A 23191-nucleotide genomic window follows, 5' to 3' on the forward strand; every position below is an offset into this window, starting at 1 on the left:
CAGGACTAAACATTGCCTTGTATCACGGATTTTACCAAGTTTTTCCACGGACCTTGTTCTTGTTCCTTGTTACCTTGTTCCACGTTTTAAGCCTTGTTTCAAGTATCAAGTTATTTCCTAGCCTTGCTCAAGTTTATGGACTAAAGGACCTTGTCATCTCCCCTCACTTTGCCTGGCAAAGTGAGTGTTTCGGTTATTGGATTACAACTTTGAACCTTAATATTTCATATTAGACATCGCTTTTTTGGACTAATTTAGACCTTTCCTGAAAGGTCTGCTTTTGGACTATTTCATATACTTGCTTTTATTAACTTTATATATTCCTTCAATAAAGATATTAGATAGATTCTGGCCTCTGTGTTTGGTTATTGGTGCCTTTGCAGCCTGGGTCCTGACAGTTTGACTCCGCCACCCATAAGCACCAATTAACCAAGGCCAGAATGTCGACCGGAGCCGCGCCGGCTGGGCAGCCGCTCAGCTACACCATCAGCAAAGATGAAGTGGATCGCATCCGTGACAGACTCAACGCGCAGGATGGAGAAATAAAAGGATTGAGGGAGCGCGGAGTCCGCCTCCCGGCCATGGCGTTGCCAACTAAGTTTTCTGGAGAAGCTTCCAAGGTCCAAGTTTTCCGCCGCCAGTGCCAGGCTTACCTAGAGGCCCGTGCCGCCGAGTTTCCCCAAGAAGACATCAAGGTGGCGTGGGTTTACAGCCTTCTAGACGGACCAGCGGCCAGCTGGGCGACGGCCCTATTCGATCAAGCCTCTTCCCACCTAAGAACAGCGCAACGCTTCTTGGATCACCTTAAGGAGACCTGGGGAATCGAGGACAATTTGGAGGCAGCCGGCCATAAACTCCGGCGCCTCTTTCAAGGAGACAGACCCATGTCTCAGTACATAGCTGAGTTCCGAGTGCTGGCCCACAGCACCGGCTGGAACGATGTAGCCCTCAGGGGACAATTTCGGGAGGGTCTCAACATTGAAATGCTGGAAGAAATCTCCAAGGTGGACCCTCCCCAGTCCCTCGAAGCACTCATTGACCAATGTTTACGGGCTGAAGTCTTGATTGCCAACAGGAAACAATGGGTACGTGGTCAGAGCGGTAGAGCTGGGGCAAAACCCCCCGCTCCCGCCAGCGTCCAGCCGCGTCCAGTGTGGAGACCCCCACCACCAACCCCATACCCCAGAGGGAGCGAGGAGGTGCCGATGCAGTTGGGCAACGTGCGACCCAGGTTAGATGCCGCCGAGAAGGCCCGTCGCCAACGCTTAAATCTCTGCTGGTATTGCGGAAATGGGGGCCACTTCGCCAGAGAGTGTCCAGCCAAAGGGAAGCCCGCCGCCCGTCTTGCGGCGGCGTCCTCCACGGAGACGAAGGCGTCTGAGGCGGCTGGCACACAGCCGGCGGGGGAAGCCAACGACCGGGCGTAGAGAGGCTCGCCAACCCGGTCAGGAAACCCATTCAAGAGCCGCCAACCGGAGTCCTGTTCCTTCTAGTGGTCACCTTATGGTCAGCAAAAAGGGGACCCGTCATGATCCACGCCATGATAGACTCCGGAGCCACCAACAACTTCATTGACAGAGAGTATGCCGACTCTCTGGGATTACAATATCATGACTTCAAGAATGCCCGTGTGGTGCAAGCCATAGACGGCCGCCCCCTCAAGACGGGGCCCGTAAGCCAGTGGTCAGAACCCACCAGGATGTGGATAAGGGAACATATGGAAGAGATTTCTTTCTTTGTTACCGAGGTTCCCCATTTCCCTGTGATTTTGGGAATCCCGTGGCTGACTCTCCACGACCCAAGCATCTCCTGGTCCAACAGAGAACTACAGTTTGCTTCAAAGTACTGCCAAAACCATTGCCTCGTAGCCAAGGTCTGCCATGCCACAGAGACCGAGCCCATCATCACCCTGCCCAAGAAGTACTCCGAGTATTGGGATGTATTCAATGAAAAAGAAGCCGAGAAATTACCCCCACATAGACCTTATGACTGTGCCATTGACTTGGTGGAGGGGGCCCCGATCCCGCGAGGGCACCTATACTCCCTGACTGAACCGGAGCAAGAAGCTCTCAGGGAATTCATAGAGACAAACCTTCGCAAGGGATTCATCAGACCCTCTCAATCCCCAGCCGCCTCCCCAGTGATGTTTGTGAAGAAGAAGTCAGGGGAATTACGCTTGGTGGTGGACTATAGAGCATTGAACAATATCACCAAGCGGAACAGTTATCCCCTGCCCTTAATCTCGGATCTACTGGACCGACTTCGAGGAGCCAAGGTCTACACCAAGCTGGATCTTCGAGGGGCTTATAATCTAGTTCGCATCAGAGAAGGGGACGAGTGGAAGACTGCCTTTCAGACTAAATTCGGATTATTCGAGTCCCGAGTTATGAATTATGGATTATGCGGAGCCCCCGCAACGTTCCAGCATTTTGTCAATGATATTTTTCAGGACTATCTAGATCGGTTCTTGATAATCTACCTGGACGATTTTTTGGTGTTTTCTAGATCACAATCAGAACATGAGAACCACGTCAAAATGGTGTTACAACGTTTGCGAGATCATGGACTTTATGCCAAGTTGGAAAAATGCGCTTTCGATCTACAAGAGGTAGATTTCCTTGGTTACCGTATCTCGCCTCTAGGGCTCTCCATGGATCCAGCCAAGGTTTCAGCAGTATTGGAATGGCGGGCGCCAACTAACAAGAAAGAGGTGCAGCGTTTCTTGGGGTTCGAGAACTATTACCGCAAGTTCATTCCAGATTTTGCCCGCTGGTCTGACCCAATCACTAGCTGCATCCGTGGAAAACAGCCCTTCCGCTGGACTGATCAAGCAGAGAAAGGGTTCCAGCAACTAAAGAAATTATTCACGTCCCAGCCAATTCTACAGCACCCAGATCCTGGAACCCCTTTTGTTGTGCAAGCGGACGCCTCGGATGTGGCAATTGGGGCTGTACTCTTACAACCGGTGGGAGACCACCTTCATCCCTGTGCCTTTTACTCCCGTCAACTAACCACACCAGAGAGAAATTACACCATTTGGGAAAAGGAACTACTGGCCATAAAGGCAGCCTTTGAAACTTGGAGACATTGGCTAGAAGGGGCCAAATTTCCCATTGAAGTCCACACTGATCATCGAAATCTAGAACATCTAAGAACTGCCCGCAAACTAAATCAGAGGCAGCAACGTTGGGCTTTATTCTTTGAACGTTTCAACTTCCAGATCCATTATGTGACCCCAGCCCAAACCAAGCAAGCAGACGCCCTGTCACGTAAACCGGAATACGCTGCAGGACGCAAGGAGACCTTTGAATCCCAACTACTACAACCCGAGAACTTTGCCACGCTCACAGTGGGGAACACCAAATCCACTCCCATTGGTTCAACTTCCTCTACTCCAGGACCCATCTGTGCTCAAGAAATCAGGGCTAGTCAGCAAGCAGATGCCTGGGCGCAGGACCAACTTCGTCAAGGTCTGCATTTTCCCTTTTCGCTTAAAGATGGACTGCTTTGCTATAGAAATCATGTTTATATCCCACCCGGACCGGGCAGGGAAAAAGCGCTTCGTCTGTGTCATGACTGCAAACCAGCAGGGCATTTCGGACTATTTAAAACCATGCATCTGATCCTAAGGGATTTTTGGTGGCCCAAGATCCGCAAAGATGTGGAAAAATATGTCAACACCTGCCCAGTATGCCAGCGCTCCAAGATAAGAAGGGAGAAACCCTCAGGGCTTCTACATCCCCTTCCTACCCCATCTCGCCCATGGGAAATAATTTCTGCGGATTTCATCACTGACCTACCACCTTCCTGTGGATTCACCACGATCCTAGTGGTGGTGGACCTTTTCACCAAGTTAGCCCATTTCATACCCTGTGAAGGTCTCCCCACGGCCAAAGAGACTGCAGATCTATTCCTTCAACATGTTTTCAGACTACATGGATTGCCCAAGAGTTTAGTCACAGACCGTGGATCTCAATTCACCTCTCGTTTTTGGAAGGCACTACAAAAACTATTGGGCATAGACTCTCGCTTATCTTCAGCTCATCATCCTCAAACAGATGGGCAAACGGAGCGCACCAATGCCACCTTGGAGCAGTATCTTCGCTGTTATGTAAACTACCAACAGGACAATTGGGCTTCTCTGTTACCACTGTCAGAGTTTGCTTATAACAATGGAGTTCAAGCTTCTACAAAAGAAACGCCGTTCTTTGCAAACTACGGCTTCCACCCACGTTTCTTTCCCCCTGTCATTGAAACTTCAGAAGTTCCCGCAGCAGAGGATTGGCTGCAGGAACTCACAGCGGTACAACAACTTTTGCTCCAGCAACTGGACCAAGCCAAGGAGGACTATAAACGCCACGCTGACAAACATCGCCAGCCGGGCCCCGAAATCAAGGTAGGAGATCGGGTTTTCCTGTCCACTCGCTTTCTGCCCTCCCACCGCCCTTGCCGGAAGTTAGATGCCCGTTTCATTGGCCCCTATCCAGTGGTGGCGCAATTAAACCCCGTGACTTTCAAACTCCAACTTCCGCGTTCAATGCGCATCCACCCAGTGTTTCACCGTTCCCTGCTCCTTCCGGCGGATGGTGTGCGTCCTGATACAGACCAACCGGCTCCCCCTCCTGTTTTGATGAATGGGGAGGAGGAGTTCGAGGTTGAGGACATTTTAGATTCTCGCTTTCACCGCCGCCGCCTGCAATATCTCATTGACTGGGTGGGTTTTGGCCCTGAGGAGCGCTCTTGGGAAGACGCCTCCACAGTTCACGCTCCTGATCTAACCCGTCGCTTTCATCAGACCTATCCCACCAAACCGCGGCCTCGCGCTTCGGGGAGAGAGTCCCAGTTTGGGAGGGGCCCTGAGGAGGGGGATAGTGTGATGACTCATGGGCCTTGTAGTCCTGCTTATGACACTGTAATGCCTGATGATGAAGAAAACTTGGGTTTTTTACCTTCCCAGTCTGAACTGGAATCTTCCCAGCCAGATCTTTCCCAGGCAGATCTGGGAACCTTGCACCTGCAAGAGAGTTGTGACCCAGAAGTATGTCAAACAAATCCGGAGCCCACTTCTCCTGTGTTCTCCCGCCATGAGTTTTGTAAACAACAGAGAAGTTTGGAAGCTGCTTCGCGCAGGAGTGCGAGGATAGCAGCCAAGAATTCAGCCAATTAAGTCTGCTTTTTCGTGAGAATCCTTAAGGAGTCAGACATCTGGTCTCAAAGATTAGCTTTCGTTTCTGGTTCCCAGAGAACTGCTTCGGCGGGAAAGTTAGACTCTATATAGGTGATTTACCCGCGAAGTAACTTCGCGGAGTCAATTCGTCAACCTCCGGAGCGAGTTGTGTCTGGACAGCGCGCTCCGTTTCAAGCCTCGCTCCTGCTCAAGCCTTGCCCTGCTTTCCAGCCTTCGCTCCTGTTTCTGCCTTTGTTTACCTACGGACCTTGCTTGTTTCCCAGGACTAAACATTGCCTTGTATCACGGATTTTACCAAGTTTTTCCACGGACCTTGTTCTTGTTCCTTGTTACCTTGTTCCACGTTTTAAGCCTTGTTTCAAGTATCAAGTTATTTCCTAGCCTTGCTCAAGTTTATGGACTAAAGGACCTTGTCATCTCCCCTCACTTTGCCTGGCAAAGTGAGTGTTTCGGTTATTGGATTACAACTTTGAACCTTAATATTTCATATTAGACATCGCTTTTTTGGACTAATTTAGACCTTTCCTGAAAGGTCTGCTTTTGGACTATTTCATATACTTGCTTTTATTAACTTTATATATTCCTTCAATAAAGATATTAGATAGATTCTGGCCTCTGTGTTTGGTTATTGGTGCCTTTGCAGCCTGGGTCCTGACAAGGAGAGATTAAAAGACTACCTGTATTGCATGTCTTCACTGTGTCAGGAGCTTATAACAAAATGAAATAATTACTTTGCTTCAAATTTTGACCAGGAAATTCAAATTAACTTTGCTTCTCTGACTACATGCAAAGAAGGAATTATTCTATGAGAAGATTCATATACATTTAAAAGTTTGCATAGATCTTGTGCAATCATGTGCCCAAATAGCAGGTGTGGCTTCCTTTTGGCAGATACGAAGTGTTCCTGCAATATACATATGTGTGAGTTCTCTACTGGAAGTGGTAGTTTAAAATATCTATTGAATCCTTACATGTCTCCATTTGAAAGTTACATATTGTGCCTCATCTCAGACTTTTGCTTAGAGCCCACTAGCTACCAGGATAAGCTTTTAAGAAAAATGACAGGTGGGGAGAGCTGGGGGGAGTGTATGAGTAATTGCCCTTGCATGACCACTTCCATTGGATACAAGCTTGAGTGTCTCAAATGTGTACAATATTCCAGAGACTTGGCAGAAATCATTATTTTAAAAGCAACATTTCAAGTAAATAACAGAGCCAAAAATACAAGTCATGCAGTCTTATTGTACACCTGGTATATTATGTGAAATTCTTTTTCAGCTAGTTGCTTCATTATTATTGTATATACAGAGGGGATGTTCTTCATAAATAGCTCGTCCAGCAGGCCAAAGCATACAAGATGTCATGAAAGAAATCTGGAATGCATGAAGGAAACAAAATAATGGTTGAGAAGCCAACCTGTGCCACATAAAAGGAAGTTACAGACCACATCTCAAGGGCAGGGACAGACTTGCTGAGTATTCTTAAGACTACAAGTTTTCATTGTAATATAGTAGAAGCAGAGAAACCATTTGAATGTGCAGTATATAGTAACATTCAGTTATATCTTGTAAGTGCATAAAAGGTTAAAGGAAGCATGTTAGAAGGTTGCATACTTTTTGTCTGTTTTTAACTAATGGTTCACAATAAAACTGAAAGAGAATTCTCTTGGGAATCTGTTTCTCTAAACTCAGGGTCATTAAGAGACTCAATATGATGCTTCCCTTTAGCACTGCAGTCCTTCCGACTCCCAAATTTTCTTAGAAAATGTATTATACTTTTGGTTACTCTTGACCAGTGGTCCCCAAACTTTTTAAACAGGGGGCCAGTTCATGGTCCCTCAGACCGTTTGAGGGCTGAACTATAGTTTTTTTTAAAAAAGTATGAACAAATTGACCTTGAAGGAACTGGGGGTGGTGACGGCCGACAGGGAGCTCTGGCGTCGACTGGTCCATGAGGTCACGAAGAGTCTGAGACGACTAAACGACTGAGCAGCAGCAGGATGAACAAATTCCCATATGCACTGCACATATCGTATTTTGAAGTAAAAAAACAAAATGGGAACAAATAAAGCCTCAATGTTAATAATAATAATAATAATAATAATAATAATAATAATTAAAAAAAAAAGAGGGTTGGAAGAGACCCCTTGGATCATTTAGTCCAACCCCCTTCTACCTTTGTGCATCAAAAGCACAAGCAAAGCACCATTGACAGATGGCCTCCCAGTCTCAATGTTGTTAATAATACTAATAATACTAATACTACTAATACTACTAATAATAATATATCACACAGTCCTAATTGCTTGGGAAGTGTTCAACTTGTGATTTTGTGATATGAAATCCAGCATATATATCTCATTTGCTGTGTTATACTGTGTCCTTCTGTCGATGATGATGATGAAGAGGAGGAGGAGGAGGGTTGGAGGAGACCCCTTGGATCATTTAGTCCAATCCCCTTCTGCCTTTGTGCACCAAAAGCACTAGAAAAGCACCCCTTAATAATTGATAATTAATTAAAATACCATTATAAACAAGCAAAGCTTGGAAAGGCGCGCGCTAGGCGAGGAGGAGGTGGGAAAGGTACGCACCTTTCCCTCCTCCCTTGCTCCACAAGCACCTTCCTCGGTGGAGGAGGAGGGAGCCGCCACCGTGGGGGCCGGATAAATGGCTTCCATGGGCCGCATGTAGCCCCCGGGCCTTAGTTTGGGGACCCCTGCTCTTGACTGTCTTAGGCCTTGATCCCTTTCTCCATTGAATTTTGGACCACATTACAAACAGAAATAGAGAAGGTAGTTTTGTTCAGAAACAAAGATTTGAAAATTGTACCCTAGTTTAAATATCCAAATCTATTGTATATTACATCATTTTATGTGATTGATTTTAGATTTCAAAATGGATTTTTCTAAACTTGAGTTCCAAAATGCAAGCAATGTTTTTCAGGTCCAAAATGAATACCTGCAGCATTTGAAAGAACAAGTTAATTTAATAGAGCTTTCCACTCCAAAGGATTTAAATTTAGTATAAATAGAATATTTCTAGTAATATTTAAAGTGGGAACACATTAAGACTAAAAGAGCTGACCGTTAGATATGAAGTAAATAATCGTTCATTTTTAATATGTGAATGTTTTCTCAGAAGTTTCAGGTTTCTACCCCAAGTATCAACATTACTTTGAGCTTAGTGAAAATGACAAGAAACAGTGTCCTAATTTAATGGTGACTGAAATTTTGCTCTCATTTGCAAATATTTTTGTCCTTTTTTTTTTTTTACAGAAACATGATCAGGGTCAAGTTCTATTAGATGTAGTTTTCAGGCATCTTGATCTGACTGAGAGAGACTATTTTGGTTTACAATTGGCTGATGATTCTACTGATAACCCGGTAAGTTATAGGAATATTCTAAGCAAATTCTTCATCTTTGCTGTGTTTTTTTTTTAAAAAGTTTGAGGCCAGATTTTGCTGAACAGGTAACCCATTTGATCTGTATTCCTAGGTTTGTTCATTCTGGTTTGCTTTTCATTTAATTATATCAATGCTAGAAGGCAAAACAAATGTATTGTAAAACTGTTATAAGGTTGGCCTACTGAGACTTCTTATACTTTGTGTTCTTTTTTTGTCTCTTTTTTATGAGTCCTTAGGCACATAAGAATTGGAAGTACATGTACATCAGTATTCTTGGTGATGGGTGCTATATAATAATTGAAGTGCTTATTCAAATTATCATTTATGCCGAGCTTGTCTTTGGAGTTATGGAATCCTGTGTATTTGCTAGCATTCACTAGTGATGCAATCCTAAACATGTTTACAACCTCACTGTAATTTTAAACCCTAGAATTTTAAAGGCCTAACTTTATATTGTCATTTATGAATTGTCGATGAATATGACTGGAATTTTGTTGTGTATATGTTTTTCTGTACGGTTTTATCAGATGTGCTGTGTTTAATTGTTTTTATGTTTTCATGAAAGACAGGATGTAAAGGGATTAATACTTAGTCAACAGTATTTCTCATTAACTTCAATGGAGTTTATGCAAGGAAAGGACATAATCAGTGGGACATATCATTTTTTCTGAACTGTGCAGCTTTCTTGGTGTCTTTTGAAAAGTGAATAATAGAATGAAAGGGAGAGAGATGTGTCATTAGCAAAACAGCGAAATCTAGCACCAAATCCTGGCTGACTGTTCCCAGTGGCTTTGTGTGGGTCTAGATACCGTACTTTCTCCACTTGCCCTTCTGGAGGAATTAGAACATAATCCCCTTTAAGAGATGCTTTTTTCAGTACCCATCACTCAATTCGACAGTCCTCATTTGGTAATTCTTTTATACCGTGCTCAACAAGCATCCAGCAAATAAGTGATTGTTCTTGGTTTGGTTCCAATGAATGAGATAATAATTTAACATTTTCCTACCTATTTTAACTTCTTCTATATATGTTGTATATATTTAGTTTTCCTGTTGCCATGCTGAAAGTGTTCGGCAGACTCTTAGTAAACAAGAGGCATTTCACAGATCATTGAACTATGCATATATTACAGATTGCAAAATGGAGTAGAAATAAAACAGTTTCTAAGTCTATTCAAGCCTCTTCCTCTCTTCTCCATTCCCATGGCCTTTCATTTTATATAAGAATGGAGTAAACTAAGAATGTTGAGGAAGTTGAAGAAACAAGAAAACAGAAGATCCCTTAGTGTTAATTTAGCCTGCTGTTCCTAGTGGGTGAATCTGAGGGGCTTCAGAATAAGCAAAGTAATGTGGCAGGTATTAGTTTGAGACTGTAAAACTTAGCACAAACTTCGGTAGATGTTTGCTTCATGAACAGTCATATCATCCAAAATCCTGGAACTTGATACACAAATCATATAATTCCTATGTTTTTTTTGTAACACTGAGCATCAAATCTATGAGGTTGCTTTGTTCTGGTCTTCTTTGTGACATTTTACAATCTTTTTGGCTTTTTAGTGTTTGAAGTCATGCTTCTACAGCTATGCTTCTCAGTACTTACAACAGAGATAACTTTTTATTTCTCTAGATCTTTGTATATTCTGGAAGTAATAAAATGTCTTTCTTCTACAAAGTCCCTTTTCATGAGTTCTCTGATAGGGAAACAGGAATAGGATGGAAGGATCAATAGCAACTTGAGACAATTTCTGAGATAAATATTTGGACTCCCTTTGAATTTCAAAATAAGCTTGTGCTTCTGATGATACCATGATCCTTAGTTTAATTAAAAGGGAACCAAGATCAGTGTCACTACATATCATTATCCAAAATGAAAAGATCTTATTTTAAATTGTCAGCATAAACCTGTAATTGAAACAGGTTGGGGCTGTTTGAGTTTTATTTTCACAGTGATTGTATTTGTGTATATATCTGGCAAAATTGATGTGTCAGTAAAATGTTTTAGGCACTTGTCCATCTCATGTACCCTGGCAGTGTAAAATACATGGGAGGGGGGGGGGGGTAAGGGGGCAGGAGTGGCCTAAATATCATCACCATCACCACCATCATCATTTTTTACTCACCTCTTCCCCAGAATCAGGACAGGGAACAATAAGATATTAAAATACAATAAAATACAGCATATTAACATACAATATCTACTACACATACCACATGAACTGGTCAAACCATCAGTTTAAAAGAACATATACAGCCAATACTTATTTAAAAAGAAGTACATAATTTAAAATTCGGCCAGAAGATATTGGTCTTTAGTCTTCTATATATATAAAAATGTTCTGATAGTTTTCCCCTTAACTTAAACAACAAAAGTACACAATCAAAACACACCAAATTTGGCCACAAAAGACATGGTCATCCGCACTGTGTTTTTACATTAAAAAAACAAGAAAAATAAAGTCCTAATTAGAGGGCAAGGAATAACTGTTTCTTTCCCATTGTTGCCAGTTAGAAGGCTAAGCTCCACCCACTTTGTCTCCTAGCAACCCACTCAGCCATTTAATGGCACCCAGGGCCTCTGCAATCAGGCCTCTTCCACACTGCCTATAAAATACAGATTATCTGATTTGAAATGGATTATATGGCAGTGTAGACTCAAGGCCCTTCCACACAGCTATATTACCCATTTATAATCTTATATTATCTGTTTTGAACTGGATTATCTTGAGTCCACACTGCCATATAATCCACTTCAGTGTGCATTTTATACAACTGTGTCGAAGGAGCCTCATATAATCCAGTTCTAAGCAGATAATATAAGATTATAAATATACAGTAGAGTCTCACTTATCCAACATAAACACCCCAGCAGAACGTTGGATAAGCAAATATGTTGGATAATAAGAAGGGATTAAGGAAAAGTCTATTGAACGTCAAATTATGTTATGATTTTACAAATTAAGCACCAAAACATCATGTTATACAACAAATTTGACAGAAAAAGTAGTTCAATGCGCGGTAATGCTATGTAGTAATTACTGTATTTACGAGTTTAGCACCAAAATATCACAATGTATTGAAAACATTGTCTACAAAAACATTGACTACTAAAAGGCCCACTACGTTGGATAGTCAAGAATGTTGGATAAGTGAGACTCTACTGTAATATGAAATAATTACTGTGGTATAATAATACAGAACAATATGATCTCTAAAACCAGGACAGTAAATAAAGAGCAACACTCTGAAAGCAGGGAAATTGGGAATTCCAGTAAGGAAACAATCAGGGCCAGCTAACACTTCCCAACAAAGGATTCTCCCAGGCAGGAAGCAAACAGACTTTGAAGCTACAAGGCCATTAAATGCTAATCAAGGTGCCTAATTGCAGCATTTATACCTGCCACACTGAGACTATTAATTACTATTCAAACTGGCCAACCAAGGATTCCGCGAGGTAGAAAGCGGCCAGGCTTGCAAGCAGCAAGGCTATTCAGTGCTATTCAACCTGGCCAAACAAGATTTCCCCTAGATAGAACGCCCCCCCCCCAAAAAAAACAAAACAAAACTCTGAAGCCATGAGGCTACTCCGTCCCATACAACCAGGCCTAGAAAGGATGCCCTATGTAGAAAGCGGTCAGGCTTTTAAGCTGCAAGACTATTCAGTGCAGTTCAAGATGGCCAAACAATAATTCTACTAAGGAAGTAGCCAGGCTTCAAACTGCAAGGCTATTCACTGCTATTCCACTTGGCCAACAAATGATTCCCATAAGCCACAGCAACGCGTGGCTGGGCAAAGCTAGTGATATTTTAAATTCAGTGATGGGTAGATTACAATGCATACTATATGTTGTAGGGTCTATTTCAGAGGAAGGAAATGGCAAAACCATCTCCTTGCCTATGAAAACTGATGAAATCCCAAGTTGTCATTGGTTGATAAGTAACTTGCCATAAGGGAGGAGTGTTCATCATTGATGTTGAACTGAATGCCCTGGATGAGTAGTCAGCCTATCAGAAAGTCAAATACCATGTTTCAGATTTTACTTGGTAATTGGTGCTTTTTATAAGGGACAGAAACAAAACTAAGACTATGAGTACCTTCTGTAAACATCTATTTTTACCCTATAACTACCTTTTAATTAATTTGCTAAGAGAGACAGTATATCATATGATCAATACAGTCATAGTAACTATACCTGTATTGGTTTTGTTTATTTCACCTCGTATTGTTGACTAGTGCATGAAATGAGAAGCAGTGATATTTACGGATATTATTTTATGAATTGCTGTTTTGATCTGAATCTAAAAGCATACATTCAAGCCTGGTTCTATTTCAAATATTCTACAGACTCTATGATCATTTGATTATTACTTAAAGTTCAGTATTGGAGAAATTCTATTTCTCATTTGTCAGCCAGGTCAAAGTGAGTCTTAGTCTTCACTTTTCCTGCAGTGTTTATTTCTGTAGCTTATTTCATAACAGCCACTATTTGTAGTAATCAACTAAGCATTTACTAAGTTAATGTATACTTCTGAAATAGTGGTTGTAATGGGCAACAATGGTTATTTCTGCAAAAATTTAGTAAATATTTTAATCTTATTTAATTACTTGAAAAGCACTTAGTGATGACCTGTATAATATGGCATATGGACAAAATATCATGCAATACTACAGAGACAGACACATGTTAGATACATGTTTAAAGATCAAAACTGATGAAGACCTCTTAAAACAAGTAATGTCCACCTTGCAATAATTTAATCTTAATAGAATTGTTGTACCAGAAAAATTAGTTAGTATATCAGTTGTATACAAACGTTAAATTTGAATTGTTTCCCTGGTAGCTCTCTAAATCAGCTAAAGTTAGGAGAATATATCTTGTGAAATGTTGAATGTTTTAAAAAAACATTGCATTGTTTGCAACAGTGACAAAATTAATATAAAATTATAAACATCTTATTTCTCTTAGAAGAAAAAAAAATGCAGTTTTGTTTCCGTTGTTTATTTTGTTTGTAAAAATGTCAAACTGGGTCTCAGTGGAGCTCAAATTACACATTGCACTTAAATGAAAAGGTAAAGATCAATATGTGTGCATCTAGTAAACTGCAGGTCTTGGATGTAGGCCATCATATTCTGACAGTATTGCTGACACTGTACTTGATGCTTTAAAGTGAATGAACAGCTGTGTAATGTTCATGTTAGGTTGATGTTGGGTCAAGTGAATAAGGGTTAAGCCAGAAGACTAGGGCAGGGGAAGGTAGCAGAAGCAGACCTGATTTGCCATATTTGGTAGTTTTTCTCATTTCTGGAACCTTGCTGAATTTACCTACAAATGCTGACAGTTCTTGTTTAAACTTGGTCTTGTTTACATTTTTTTTTGCAGTATTCTATAATGCCACATTTTAGAACTGCCCGAGAAATTAAAAGGGAGCTGAATTTCAAACTGGATGGTTGGCCCAATGGACTGAGAAAATATTCACTAGAACAATTATAGAAGCCAGGTTAAGATACCAGCCTGCAGGGAAAGTCACATTTTGTAGGCCAAGGGGGTTTTGGGTTATTTGAAGATATTTCTCAAGATGGTGGGCAGCTCTTATACATTCACCTTATTTACAGGTAAAAACTGCAGTTTTTTAATTTATTAAACCATTTCTATTCTACCCTTTACCATAGGATTTCAAAATATTTTGCACCTCTTTTAGTGTTCAAAAGCTCTTCATGTTGACCTGCTTTACAAAATTAAATAGTGAACATCCATCTGTTCTTGCATCCATAATCTCTTCTAACCTAAATATCATTTTACTCTGTGCAATAATTTGATTCATTTTAAAGTATCCCCTGTTGCTGATTAAACAGATTATTTTCACTATGATGCACATATTTTAAAACGTTCTGCTTTATATTTTAAGAAACCAATTTTAATGTATAAACTACAGACTTAAGTTTGGTTCACACATCCATTCTTCTAATCCTGTAATTTCACAAATAAAAAGGAAAACCATTGATAACTTGTAGAACATCATCAAATACCTCAGATCACATCATTAAATAGCATGTTAGAATAACATACTTTTTATTATTACTGAGTTGTTGCTAAAGGGTAGGTTGTTCTTTGTAGATTTTGTTTGGTTTTGCTTTATTGGGATTTTTTTACGCACATATTTATATTGAGTGTACCAGCTTAGATGACAGATCCTTTGTTATGATAAAGCTTCTACCCGCCAGTCTGTAAAGTCTAAGGCCTGGAAATCAGTGGCCTAGAAAGTAATCCTTGAATGTTCCACATATGGTCAGTGATATATCCCTTGGCTCACAGTTTGAGACAGAGACAGAATTGGACAAGTGTTATTTCCTGAAGAAATTACATCTATTTTAAACAGGATGTGTGTGGCCTTTTGATTGTCTAATCATCATTGTGCACATCTGATGTCCAGCAACAGAGCCCAATGTTTCTTTCCTCCTGCTATCATTGCTCATCATCTGTGTCCCTATACCCTCACTTATTAACATCAAAAATGTTTGCAAAACCTACATGTTTAGTAGTAGAGTGCTTTAGATGCAGCAAAATCCAAAACCAAATAAAATTGATTTGGAAAGATTCAGAGCACAGTCTAACTGCAGAAAGCTCCTTCAAAAACAGTCTATATTTGAACCTTACCAAGCATGTTAAGAGTTTTTATAGCATTTTTGGAATTAGAGATGGGATAGCATTCAATGCTGATTGGAAAATGATGGGTATTCAAGTGCTTTTTGTCACTGTGTGTTCCACATCCAATGACTATCCCTATTTCATTGTACGTCCTGGTACCACTGGAATTTTTCAAGTAATTTATCATAAATTGATATGTACCCAGATTCTGCACTAGTCCTTCTAAAAATAAATCTTATCTTGGATATCTCTTTGGCATGTATATTGTTTTAATACAAATTACTCAAAAATGAGGTTTACATAATATAAAAGCTGCTGGGGGGGGTTCAATGCTTCTTTTCTGTATCTTGCTTTTATAACAATTGTCTGCAAAAATCTAGGAGGATAATAATTGTTTTGAAAGACCCCCAAATTGGCTAAAGCTTCTTTTACTTGTTTACCTACAGTGGAGCATATGTGATCCCATCAGGAGAAATTTCTGGCTTTCATCCAATTCTGCCAATTAATATAAATTTGGCAAAGATGTGTAAAAATATGTATAATAAAAAATACAGGTAGATACTGCAGATACCCTGCATGTATTAGGCACAATCTGACAGGGAGAAAATTATAGCTGTTAATTTCTAATTCTATTCATTGGGAGGTACAATGATTGAGTCATATGGATGAAGACTTGTACATAGACTTAAGTCAAATTAAATGTCTTCTAAATTACTCTAAATTAAATCAACTGACAAATGATACAAACAGAATCATATGTTTTTGGAATGAATGTTGACTTTTTATATTACATATAACAATTGACATAACTGCAGCCAGATTGTTAACTGGGGTTAGCTACAGGAGTTGCACAGCTCCCTCCTTGCAACAGCTCAAGCGTATCTCACTGCACAAACCTGGCTGGGCTCTGAGATCGTCAGATGCTCTTCTCTCAGTCGCACCACCATCACAAGAGAAGGTCTTCTCCGTGGGCGCCCCAAAGATCTGGAACTCTTTTTCCAGGAAGACCAGAATGGCCCCCTCGTTGTCCTTCCAGTGGCAGACTAAAACCAATTTATTCTGGCATGGTTTTAAAACACAAGTTTTTAAGAGGTGCTGCATGATATTAGCTAATTGTTTTTAACCACTTTTATGTATTTATTTTAATATTTTAACTGAATTGTTTTAATACTTATGACATGTGTAATTTTGTTTTAATGTGTTATATGTTTTTAATTGTATAGTTTTAAAGTTATGAGTGACTTTGGGTCTCAGTCCTGATGAAAAAAGCCGAGTACAAGTAATAATAACATCAACAGCACAGTACAGATTGAATATCAAAAACGTTTCAGAAAATGTTGCTCAGTTTTTCTTTGTTACATTATGTGTATCTCTAATGGAAGCTGTTCCGGAATAAAAGTGTATTTGACTTACTGTCCAATCAAAGTTTGTCCTGAAAAACAGATCTTTTGATATGGGGAAAATAAACTGTACCTGGAGTATAAAGTACTTGTTTGATTAATATGACTCCACATTCAAAGTAGTGTGCTTAGTTTCAGTAGCTAGAATGGTCTTATCTTATAGACTTCTCCATTGTGCTCCCTCTAGTGTTAAGTTTAACTGCTGTTTTATATGGCAGTGCTTCTTGGGCTCTCTGATATGAGGAACTGGTAATATGTTTTCCTCAGTGGACCAGAAACTGATACCGTATTTGTGCCAATTGACCCCAGTTCTTTCTTTTGTTCCTGGGAATTCGCTGCAAACTAGTAACCAATGGTTCGGGGATTGGCCCTAGTTCAAGGACAACCACTGTGGGGAGCACTAATGTAACAGACTGATTTCAAGCAGAAATCAGGGAAGATCTGTGTATACCAGTCAAATTTCATTTATTTTGCACATTCTTGGAAACAAGATAGAAATAATTACAAAACCAAATGTGAAATGATGCTCATGATAGTTCTTCAGCAGGTGGTTTTATCTTTTTGTCTTTTTATGGAGTTTGAAAAAGTACAATTGGAAAATAACCAAGAAATATAGGCATTAAAATAGTATTGGCTTTCTCGGGGTGCCATTAAATTTTTTTTATAAGAATAAGTACTAGACTTATATACTCAAGTATAAGCCGAGTTTTTTGGCTCCTTTTTAGAGCTGAAAAAGCCCCCCTTGGCTTATAATCGAATGAGAGTTATATTCAGGTTGGCTTCTACTCGAGTATATAATCAGTGTTGGATAGTTTTAACTTAAATTACAGTTTTATGTAAATATTCGAAAACATTTAACTTACTGATGCCTCAATTAATGTAATTTTATTGGTATCTATTTTTATTTTTTATTTTTGTAATTTACCAGTATCTGCTACACCCTCGTCTTATACTCGACTCAATAAGTTTTCCCAGTTTTTTGTGGTAGGTGCTGCAGCTTATATTCAGATTGGCTTATACTCGAGCATATACGGTAATAACAATTCCAGTAACAGTATTGTTAGGTTGATAAGGATTTTCTAATTGCCACATTACAGTTTGAGCTCAGTGGCAGGGAAACTAAACTAGTTAAGTAATCTATAGTTAGTTTGGAGTTGTCTCAAGTTATGTTTATCCTGTATAGTCAGTTGCTATATGAGCTATATACAACAGCAGGTAGTGAGTTTTTACAAAGCAGTCACTTAGCACTCTGTATGACATCTATGGATGCATTTACACTGCAGAATTAATGCAGTTTGACACTACTTTAACTTCTATGGATCAATGCTGTGGAATGATCAGAATTGTAGTTTTGTTAAAGCTTTTTGCCTTCTTTGCCAAAGAGTGCTGGTGGCTCACGAAACTACAACTTGCATGATCCACAGCATTATGGCAGTTGAAGTGATGTCAAATTGCATGAATTGTGCAGTGTAGATGTGCTTCCAGAGCAAAGACAAATGATTATCTTGGTCTAGCTGTCAAAGAAGAATGTGTTATATATGTAGTACGTGATTTGGTCCTATAAATCCTGCAAAACACGTATGTATGCTCATCTTGTCTTGAGAAGTACTGCAATAATCATGTTTGCTGTTTTGGAGAATACACATAATGATTTTTTCCCTTTCTTTCCAGAGGTGGCTGGATCCAAACAAGCCTATCAGGAAACAATTGAAGAGTAAGAAAAATATTTTTATTTACAATGAATAGAAATACCTACATATTTTTATTTTTCTTATATACTGTACTAATGAAGTGTTTTGGTTGATTTTAGGAGGATCGCCTCACAGTTTGAACTTCAGAGTCAAATTTTTTGTAAGCGATCCTAATAAACTTCAAGAAGAATACACACGGTATCAGTTTCTCTCTTATTTTAATATGTCAGCTTGATGTTTTTATTATGTTGTTATATAGTATAGATATACCTTAATTAGCAAGTGTGGTGTGTTTCTGGGCTTTACTTTTTTTGCAGAAAATTCAGTTTTAGAACCAGAAATTACTTGAAAAGAATAGAGATAGTATGTACACCATGTAAAAAAGAGCAATTTATTCAAAACTTGAAAAAATATGTACGTAAAAGGTAAAAGCCTAACATTCTGAACCTTCTAGAGAACATATGAAAGGCTTAAATATACATCCGGGGACAAGTTTTTTAATTTCACTTACTGATACTGCTGGTTTCCTTATAATTTTCATTTTGATTATGAGCTTTATATATTTATGTTTTTTAATTCTTCTTTTAACTGGATATAGCTGGTAAGGCAAGCTTACCTCTGTCTCTTTTGGACTGTTTTATAGTCATGGTTTTATATTCATGGTTTCAGCTGAATATAACCTGGTCTTTACTTATCTATCATCCAACTGTTGATGCTACCTTGATTACGGAGGACTAGTTGCTTGAAGACCAGTTCAGATGTTTTCTCAGCCATAGATCAGGAGTGCAACAGTTACTTTCTTGTACTATATTGTCAGAGAAAAGAAACCCACTGCCAACCTATTTTATTCTATGCTGTAAGCCATTTTTGCTTAGCCCTGGTTTGATAGCAGTAAACAAGGCAGCAGGAGGGAAACAAGTTTAACCGGGGAGTATAATGGAATTATACAGCTGGATTTCAGTACTTCTGCCCAAGCATCTCACGGTTCTTCTACACTGTGGAATTAATTTAGTTTAACACCACTTTAGCCACCATGGCTCAGTGCTATGGAATCATGGGACTTGTGGTTCACAAGGTCTATAGCCTTCTTTACCAAAGAGTGATGGCATCTCACCATACTGCAAATCCCAGGATTCCACATCATTGAGGCATGGCAGTTAAAGTGGTGTCAAACTGCATTAATTCAACAGTATAGATAATCACTCCGATAGAAAAGGAAGTTCTTTTCTATCGTTCTTTGCAATCAAATGTACAAGTCTGTGTGTAATAAACATGCAAGCCTCTGACTTGCCTTCAAAATGCAAGTTAATTAATCTAGTGTAAATTAACATGCCAAAAGATCTGCTTCCCTTCTTATACCCAAATGCCTTGCTAACTAAAATTTTATTCTTTGCTTAGAGTTATGTTTTAAATCTTAGTAAAGATGTGTAGATGAAAGGTTGTTCTTAGTAAATATTTTCTTTTCTTTCCTTTTTGGAAAAAGAGTATTGGTGTTTGTAAATCTGTTTTGCTAAAACTGCTTTAACTTCAATTGATTTCCCAGTGCAAGAGTTGTTTGCAACGTATGTTGCAAGCGGAATGTAGACAAGATCTAATTAATCTTCCTGTGTAGTTGAACACCCGCAGTGTTGCATTCATATCATCTTTTTCTATGCCCCAGAAAAATCTCTCTCAGTCAGAAATATCTTTCTGATCCATAAATACAAGTAGAAGGGTTTATATTCAGGACAGTTCTTAAATAAATCTGTGCAAATAGCACAATACTATACTTATCATTATTATTTTTGGAAGTTATAAATCATTTATAAGAAATAAGAGTTATAATTATTGAGGTATATGATTTGGCTTTTTCTTAAGTGTGTAGTATAGGATTTAAACTACACATCAATGCTGATAAGTTTGATCAAGTAGGTGCAGTGGTTCTGGTATTCTAAGTCCAAGTTCCACAAAATATGTTGTATACATGTAAAATAATTCAGGATAATGCTGATGTTGGGCAACTGATTAATATAGTGGCTTGATCTTTCTATATATTTTGATATCATACTACTTACATAGTGCCTGTTAAGCGGAAATATGTGGACTGGGCCTCACTCCATTCATAGGGAAGGTGCTCTTGCACTCTTTTGATAAGGAACGATTTGACCTTTTTATCATTATGTAACAAAGCTGGGAATACAAAGGCCAATCGCTTGCAAGTCACCTCTCTTGGCAAAGAATGGTAAACTGTCATTTCAAACTTCCCTTTGTATAGTAAAGATAACATTCCTTGTCTCGAGAACAATTTAAATCCCATTCATTCATAATTTTACAGTTCTCACCTTCCATTACATCCCCCTCCAAATAGCTATGCATGCAAAATAATAATGTTTCATTGATCATAAGGTGGGTTCTTTTTCAACAATATCAACAATATTAGTAACATTAGTTTTAATCTGTCAATGTGAATATAGCTTTCCTATGATGAAAAACTACCAGCTTTTTCAGGAATGATAATCAAAATCTGATTCCCAAACTACAATTTCTTTAAATTAAAATTTCAGATTTTGCCCCTAACCTGCCCAGTGCCGTATACATATTTTTCCTGCTCTTTATTTTATCAACAGTTACAGCCAACTGTCTTTCGTAGGATGCATCCTTCAGTAGAGCTGGCATTCCTCTAATTCTTAGGTGAAAATTTCAAACCATTTGAAAATCTTAGGTGAACTTCTGTATGACTGTTTCAGTAAATATTTGGCAAGAGTTTTTAGAAATGCCTTTTAAATTCAAATGTACTTACCTGACAGTGTTACCATGAATTTTGAAGAGGATATTTTATCACATTATTCTTTACATTAGTATATCTCAGTTGTCAATGCTAATTTTGCATGCAGAAATATTAATGATAATTATAAACCTTTGGCCGTAGGATATCCCAATCAGTGTTCATTTGAGAAATGCATACTATTAGTGTGAGGTGGTAGAAAATGACTTATAAACATACTTCTGAATAGCATCCTCAAATGAGGATTTAAAAATTAAGAGTTTTTAATATGGGTTACTGAAAGTTCCAAAGTAGATTTTCCAGATTCCTATCTCAAAGTATTTTTGTCAAAAAGTAATACCTAGGTGAGTACCCAGCAGGACCCATCAAGAATACTGATATAGGCAGTCCCCAGGTTATAAACAAAATAAGTTCTGTAGGTTTGTTCTTCAGTTGAATTTGTATGTAAGATGGAACACATTTTTAAGTGTAACTTCATCTAAACAAACATATATATCACCCCCATTCTTAACTATGAATTGTTTGTAATTCGGATGTCTGTAATTCAGGGACTATCAGTACTGTATTCCTTTATAACCAGAGACTTTTAACTCACTATACTCTTTCCTAAAAGAATTAGTAAACAAGATGACATTAACTTGGTATATTAAGTTAGAGATTTTGGTTTGGATTTACAGAACTACATGTACAACAAGGCTACAGTAATTACTAAAAATTGATGTAAGAAATATATTAGATTAAATAGTCATAACTAGTATATAAATATAAAAGCCAAAAGTGCACCATTTACTAGTAAAATAGAAGAAAAACAGCTTTGCTTGTGGATAATTATAGTTAAGCATGTCACCCACTCATCTTTAATTTAGAGTTTAATTAGAGACTTAATTTGTCTTAGAGTAGAAGCAAATATAGTATGTGTAAAAACACTGCAAAGTGGTACAAAGATTTCACTCCATGAGGTTAAGGCATTTCATATTTCATTGGGGACTTCAGATCGCTTCAGGGAGCCAGTTAAGGATCTAAACATTCTTGAGTTTGTTTGGAAATTTAACACCTCTTAGTTCCTTCATGCATACAGTACCTAAGATACCTGAGAACATGAAAGCTCTAGATTTAATTAACCTACCACTGAAAAGCTTATCTGATTGGAGCCAAATCTGTATAGGTTATTACTACTGAGATTAATATCATTGGGAAAAGGCCACTCGGTATATTTGTAACTTTCTAAAACATAATAAAAAATGCAGTGATGAACTCAAAACAGATGTTACTATAGGCACAGCCAAGGGTTTGCAATTGAAAAATAGATTTTCTTAGAGAATTCATGATTCCTCCAGTCACATCAGTCTATATTTCAAAATATGCAGAAACCATTGACATTCCCCTTGATTTAGTGTATTAATTTGCTGCAAGTAAAACCAGTAGCCATACGCATAGATATTGCATTACCTACATTAATAGCAAAGACAACCTGTATGTTTAAAAAAAGTAACAAAATATTGATTGCTTATGTTACAAGAACTTCAGACTCAGTTTAATTGCTGTGTCTTGCCTATCTGAAATAATGATACATGATGAAATACAACTACTATTAAGTCAAAAGGTTATCTTTTTGTTAATAAAATTATAATGGTAATTTTGTGAACCCATTCTTTCTCTTTCTTTAAGGTACCAATATTTTTTGCAAATTAAACAAGACATTCTAACTGGAAGGTAAGAATTGTTTCCTGTGTAGATAATTGTACAGATATTAAATGATTCAGAATCTTATGTGAACAGCGAGGTGGAAAGCTCTAGTTTGACATTGTGATAGCAAAATGTATGTGAAAGCTGACTTCGTAAACTGGAAAACTTAAAAGTTTGCTATTGTTACATTTGCAGACCTGGAGTCTCACATTCAATACTTGAGGTTCTTTGTGCAATCCTGATTGTAGATCAGGAAACTTGTCTCCTCACCAAAGAGGTCTGATCAATCAGCCTGTATGTGAATATATTTGAATTTAGTATGTGGATATATTTCAGTTCTTTCATCTTCTTCTCCATTAGGAGAAAGCCAACTTGATTTTGAACACCCATCAATTTTGACAAGAGGTCATTGAAA

General features: G+C 38.8%; 1 protein-coding gene across 2 annotated transcripts in view; it reads left to right on the forward strand.

Annotated features, from left to right (window-relative positions):
* The window catches only part of ptpn4 (protein tyrosine phosphatase non-receptor type 4), a 136646-nt gene that overhangs the window by 50707 nt on the left and 62748 nt on the right, over positions 1-23191 (forward strand). Inside the window, exons 3-6 of one of the 2 annotated variants that reach the window (XM_062967361.1) lie at positions 8463-8570; positions 18307-18349; positions 18446-18524; positions 22759-22803. In XM_062967361.1, coding sequence (XP_062823431.1) covers positions 8463-8570; positions 18307-18349; positions 18446-18524; positions 22759-22803 — 275 coding nt within the window. The remainder of the gene's footprint in view (positions 1-8462; positions 8571-18306; positions 18350-18445; positions 18525-22758; positions 22804-23191) is intronic. The other variant, XM_016994047.2, reaches the window with a different exon arrangement.

This window comes from Anolis carolinensis, chromosome 1 (assembly GCF_035594765.1).
Source record: "Anolis carolinensis isolate JA03-04 chromosome 1, rAnoCar3.1.pri, whole genome shotgun sequence".
Lineage (NCBI taxonomy): Eukaryota > Metazoa > Chordata > Lepidosauria > Squamata > Dactyloidae > Anolis > Anolis carolinensis.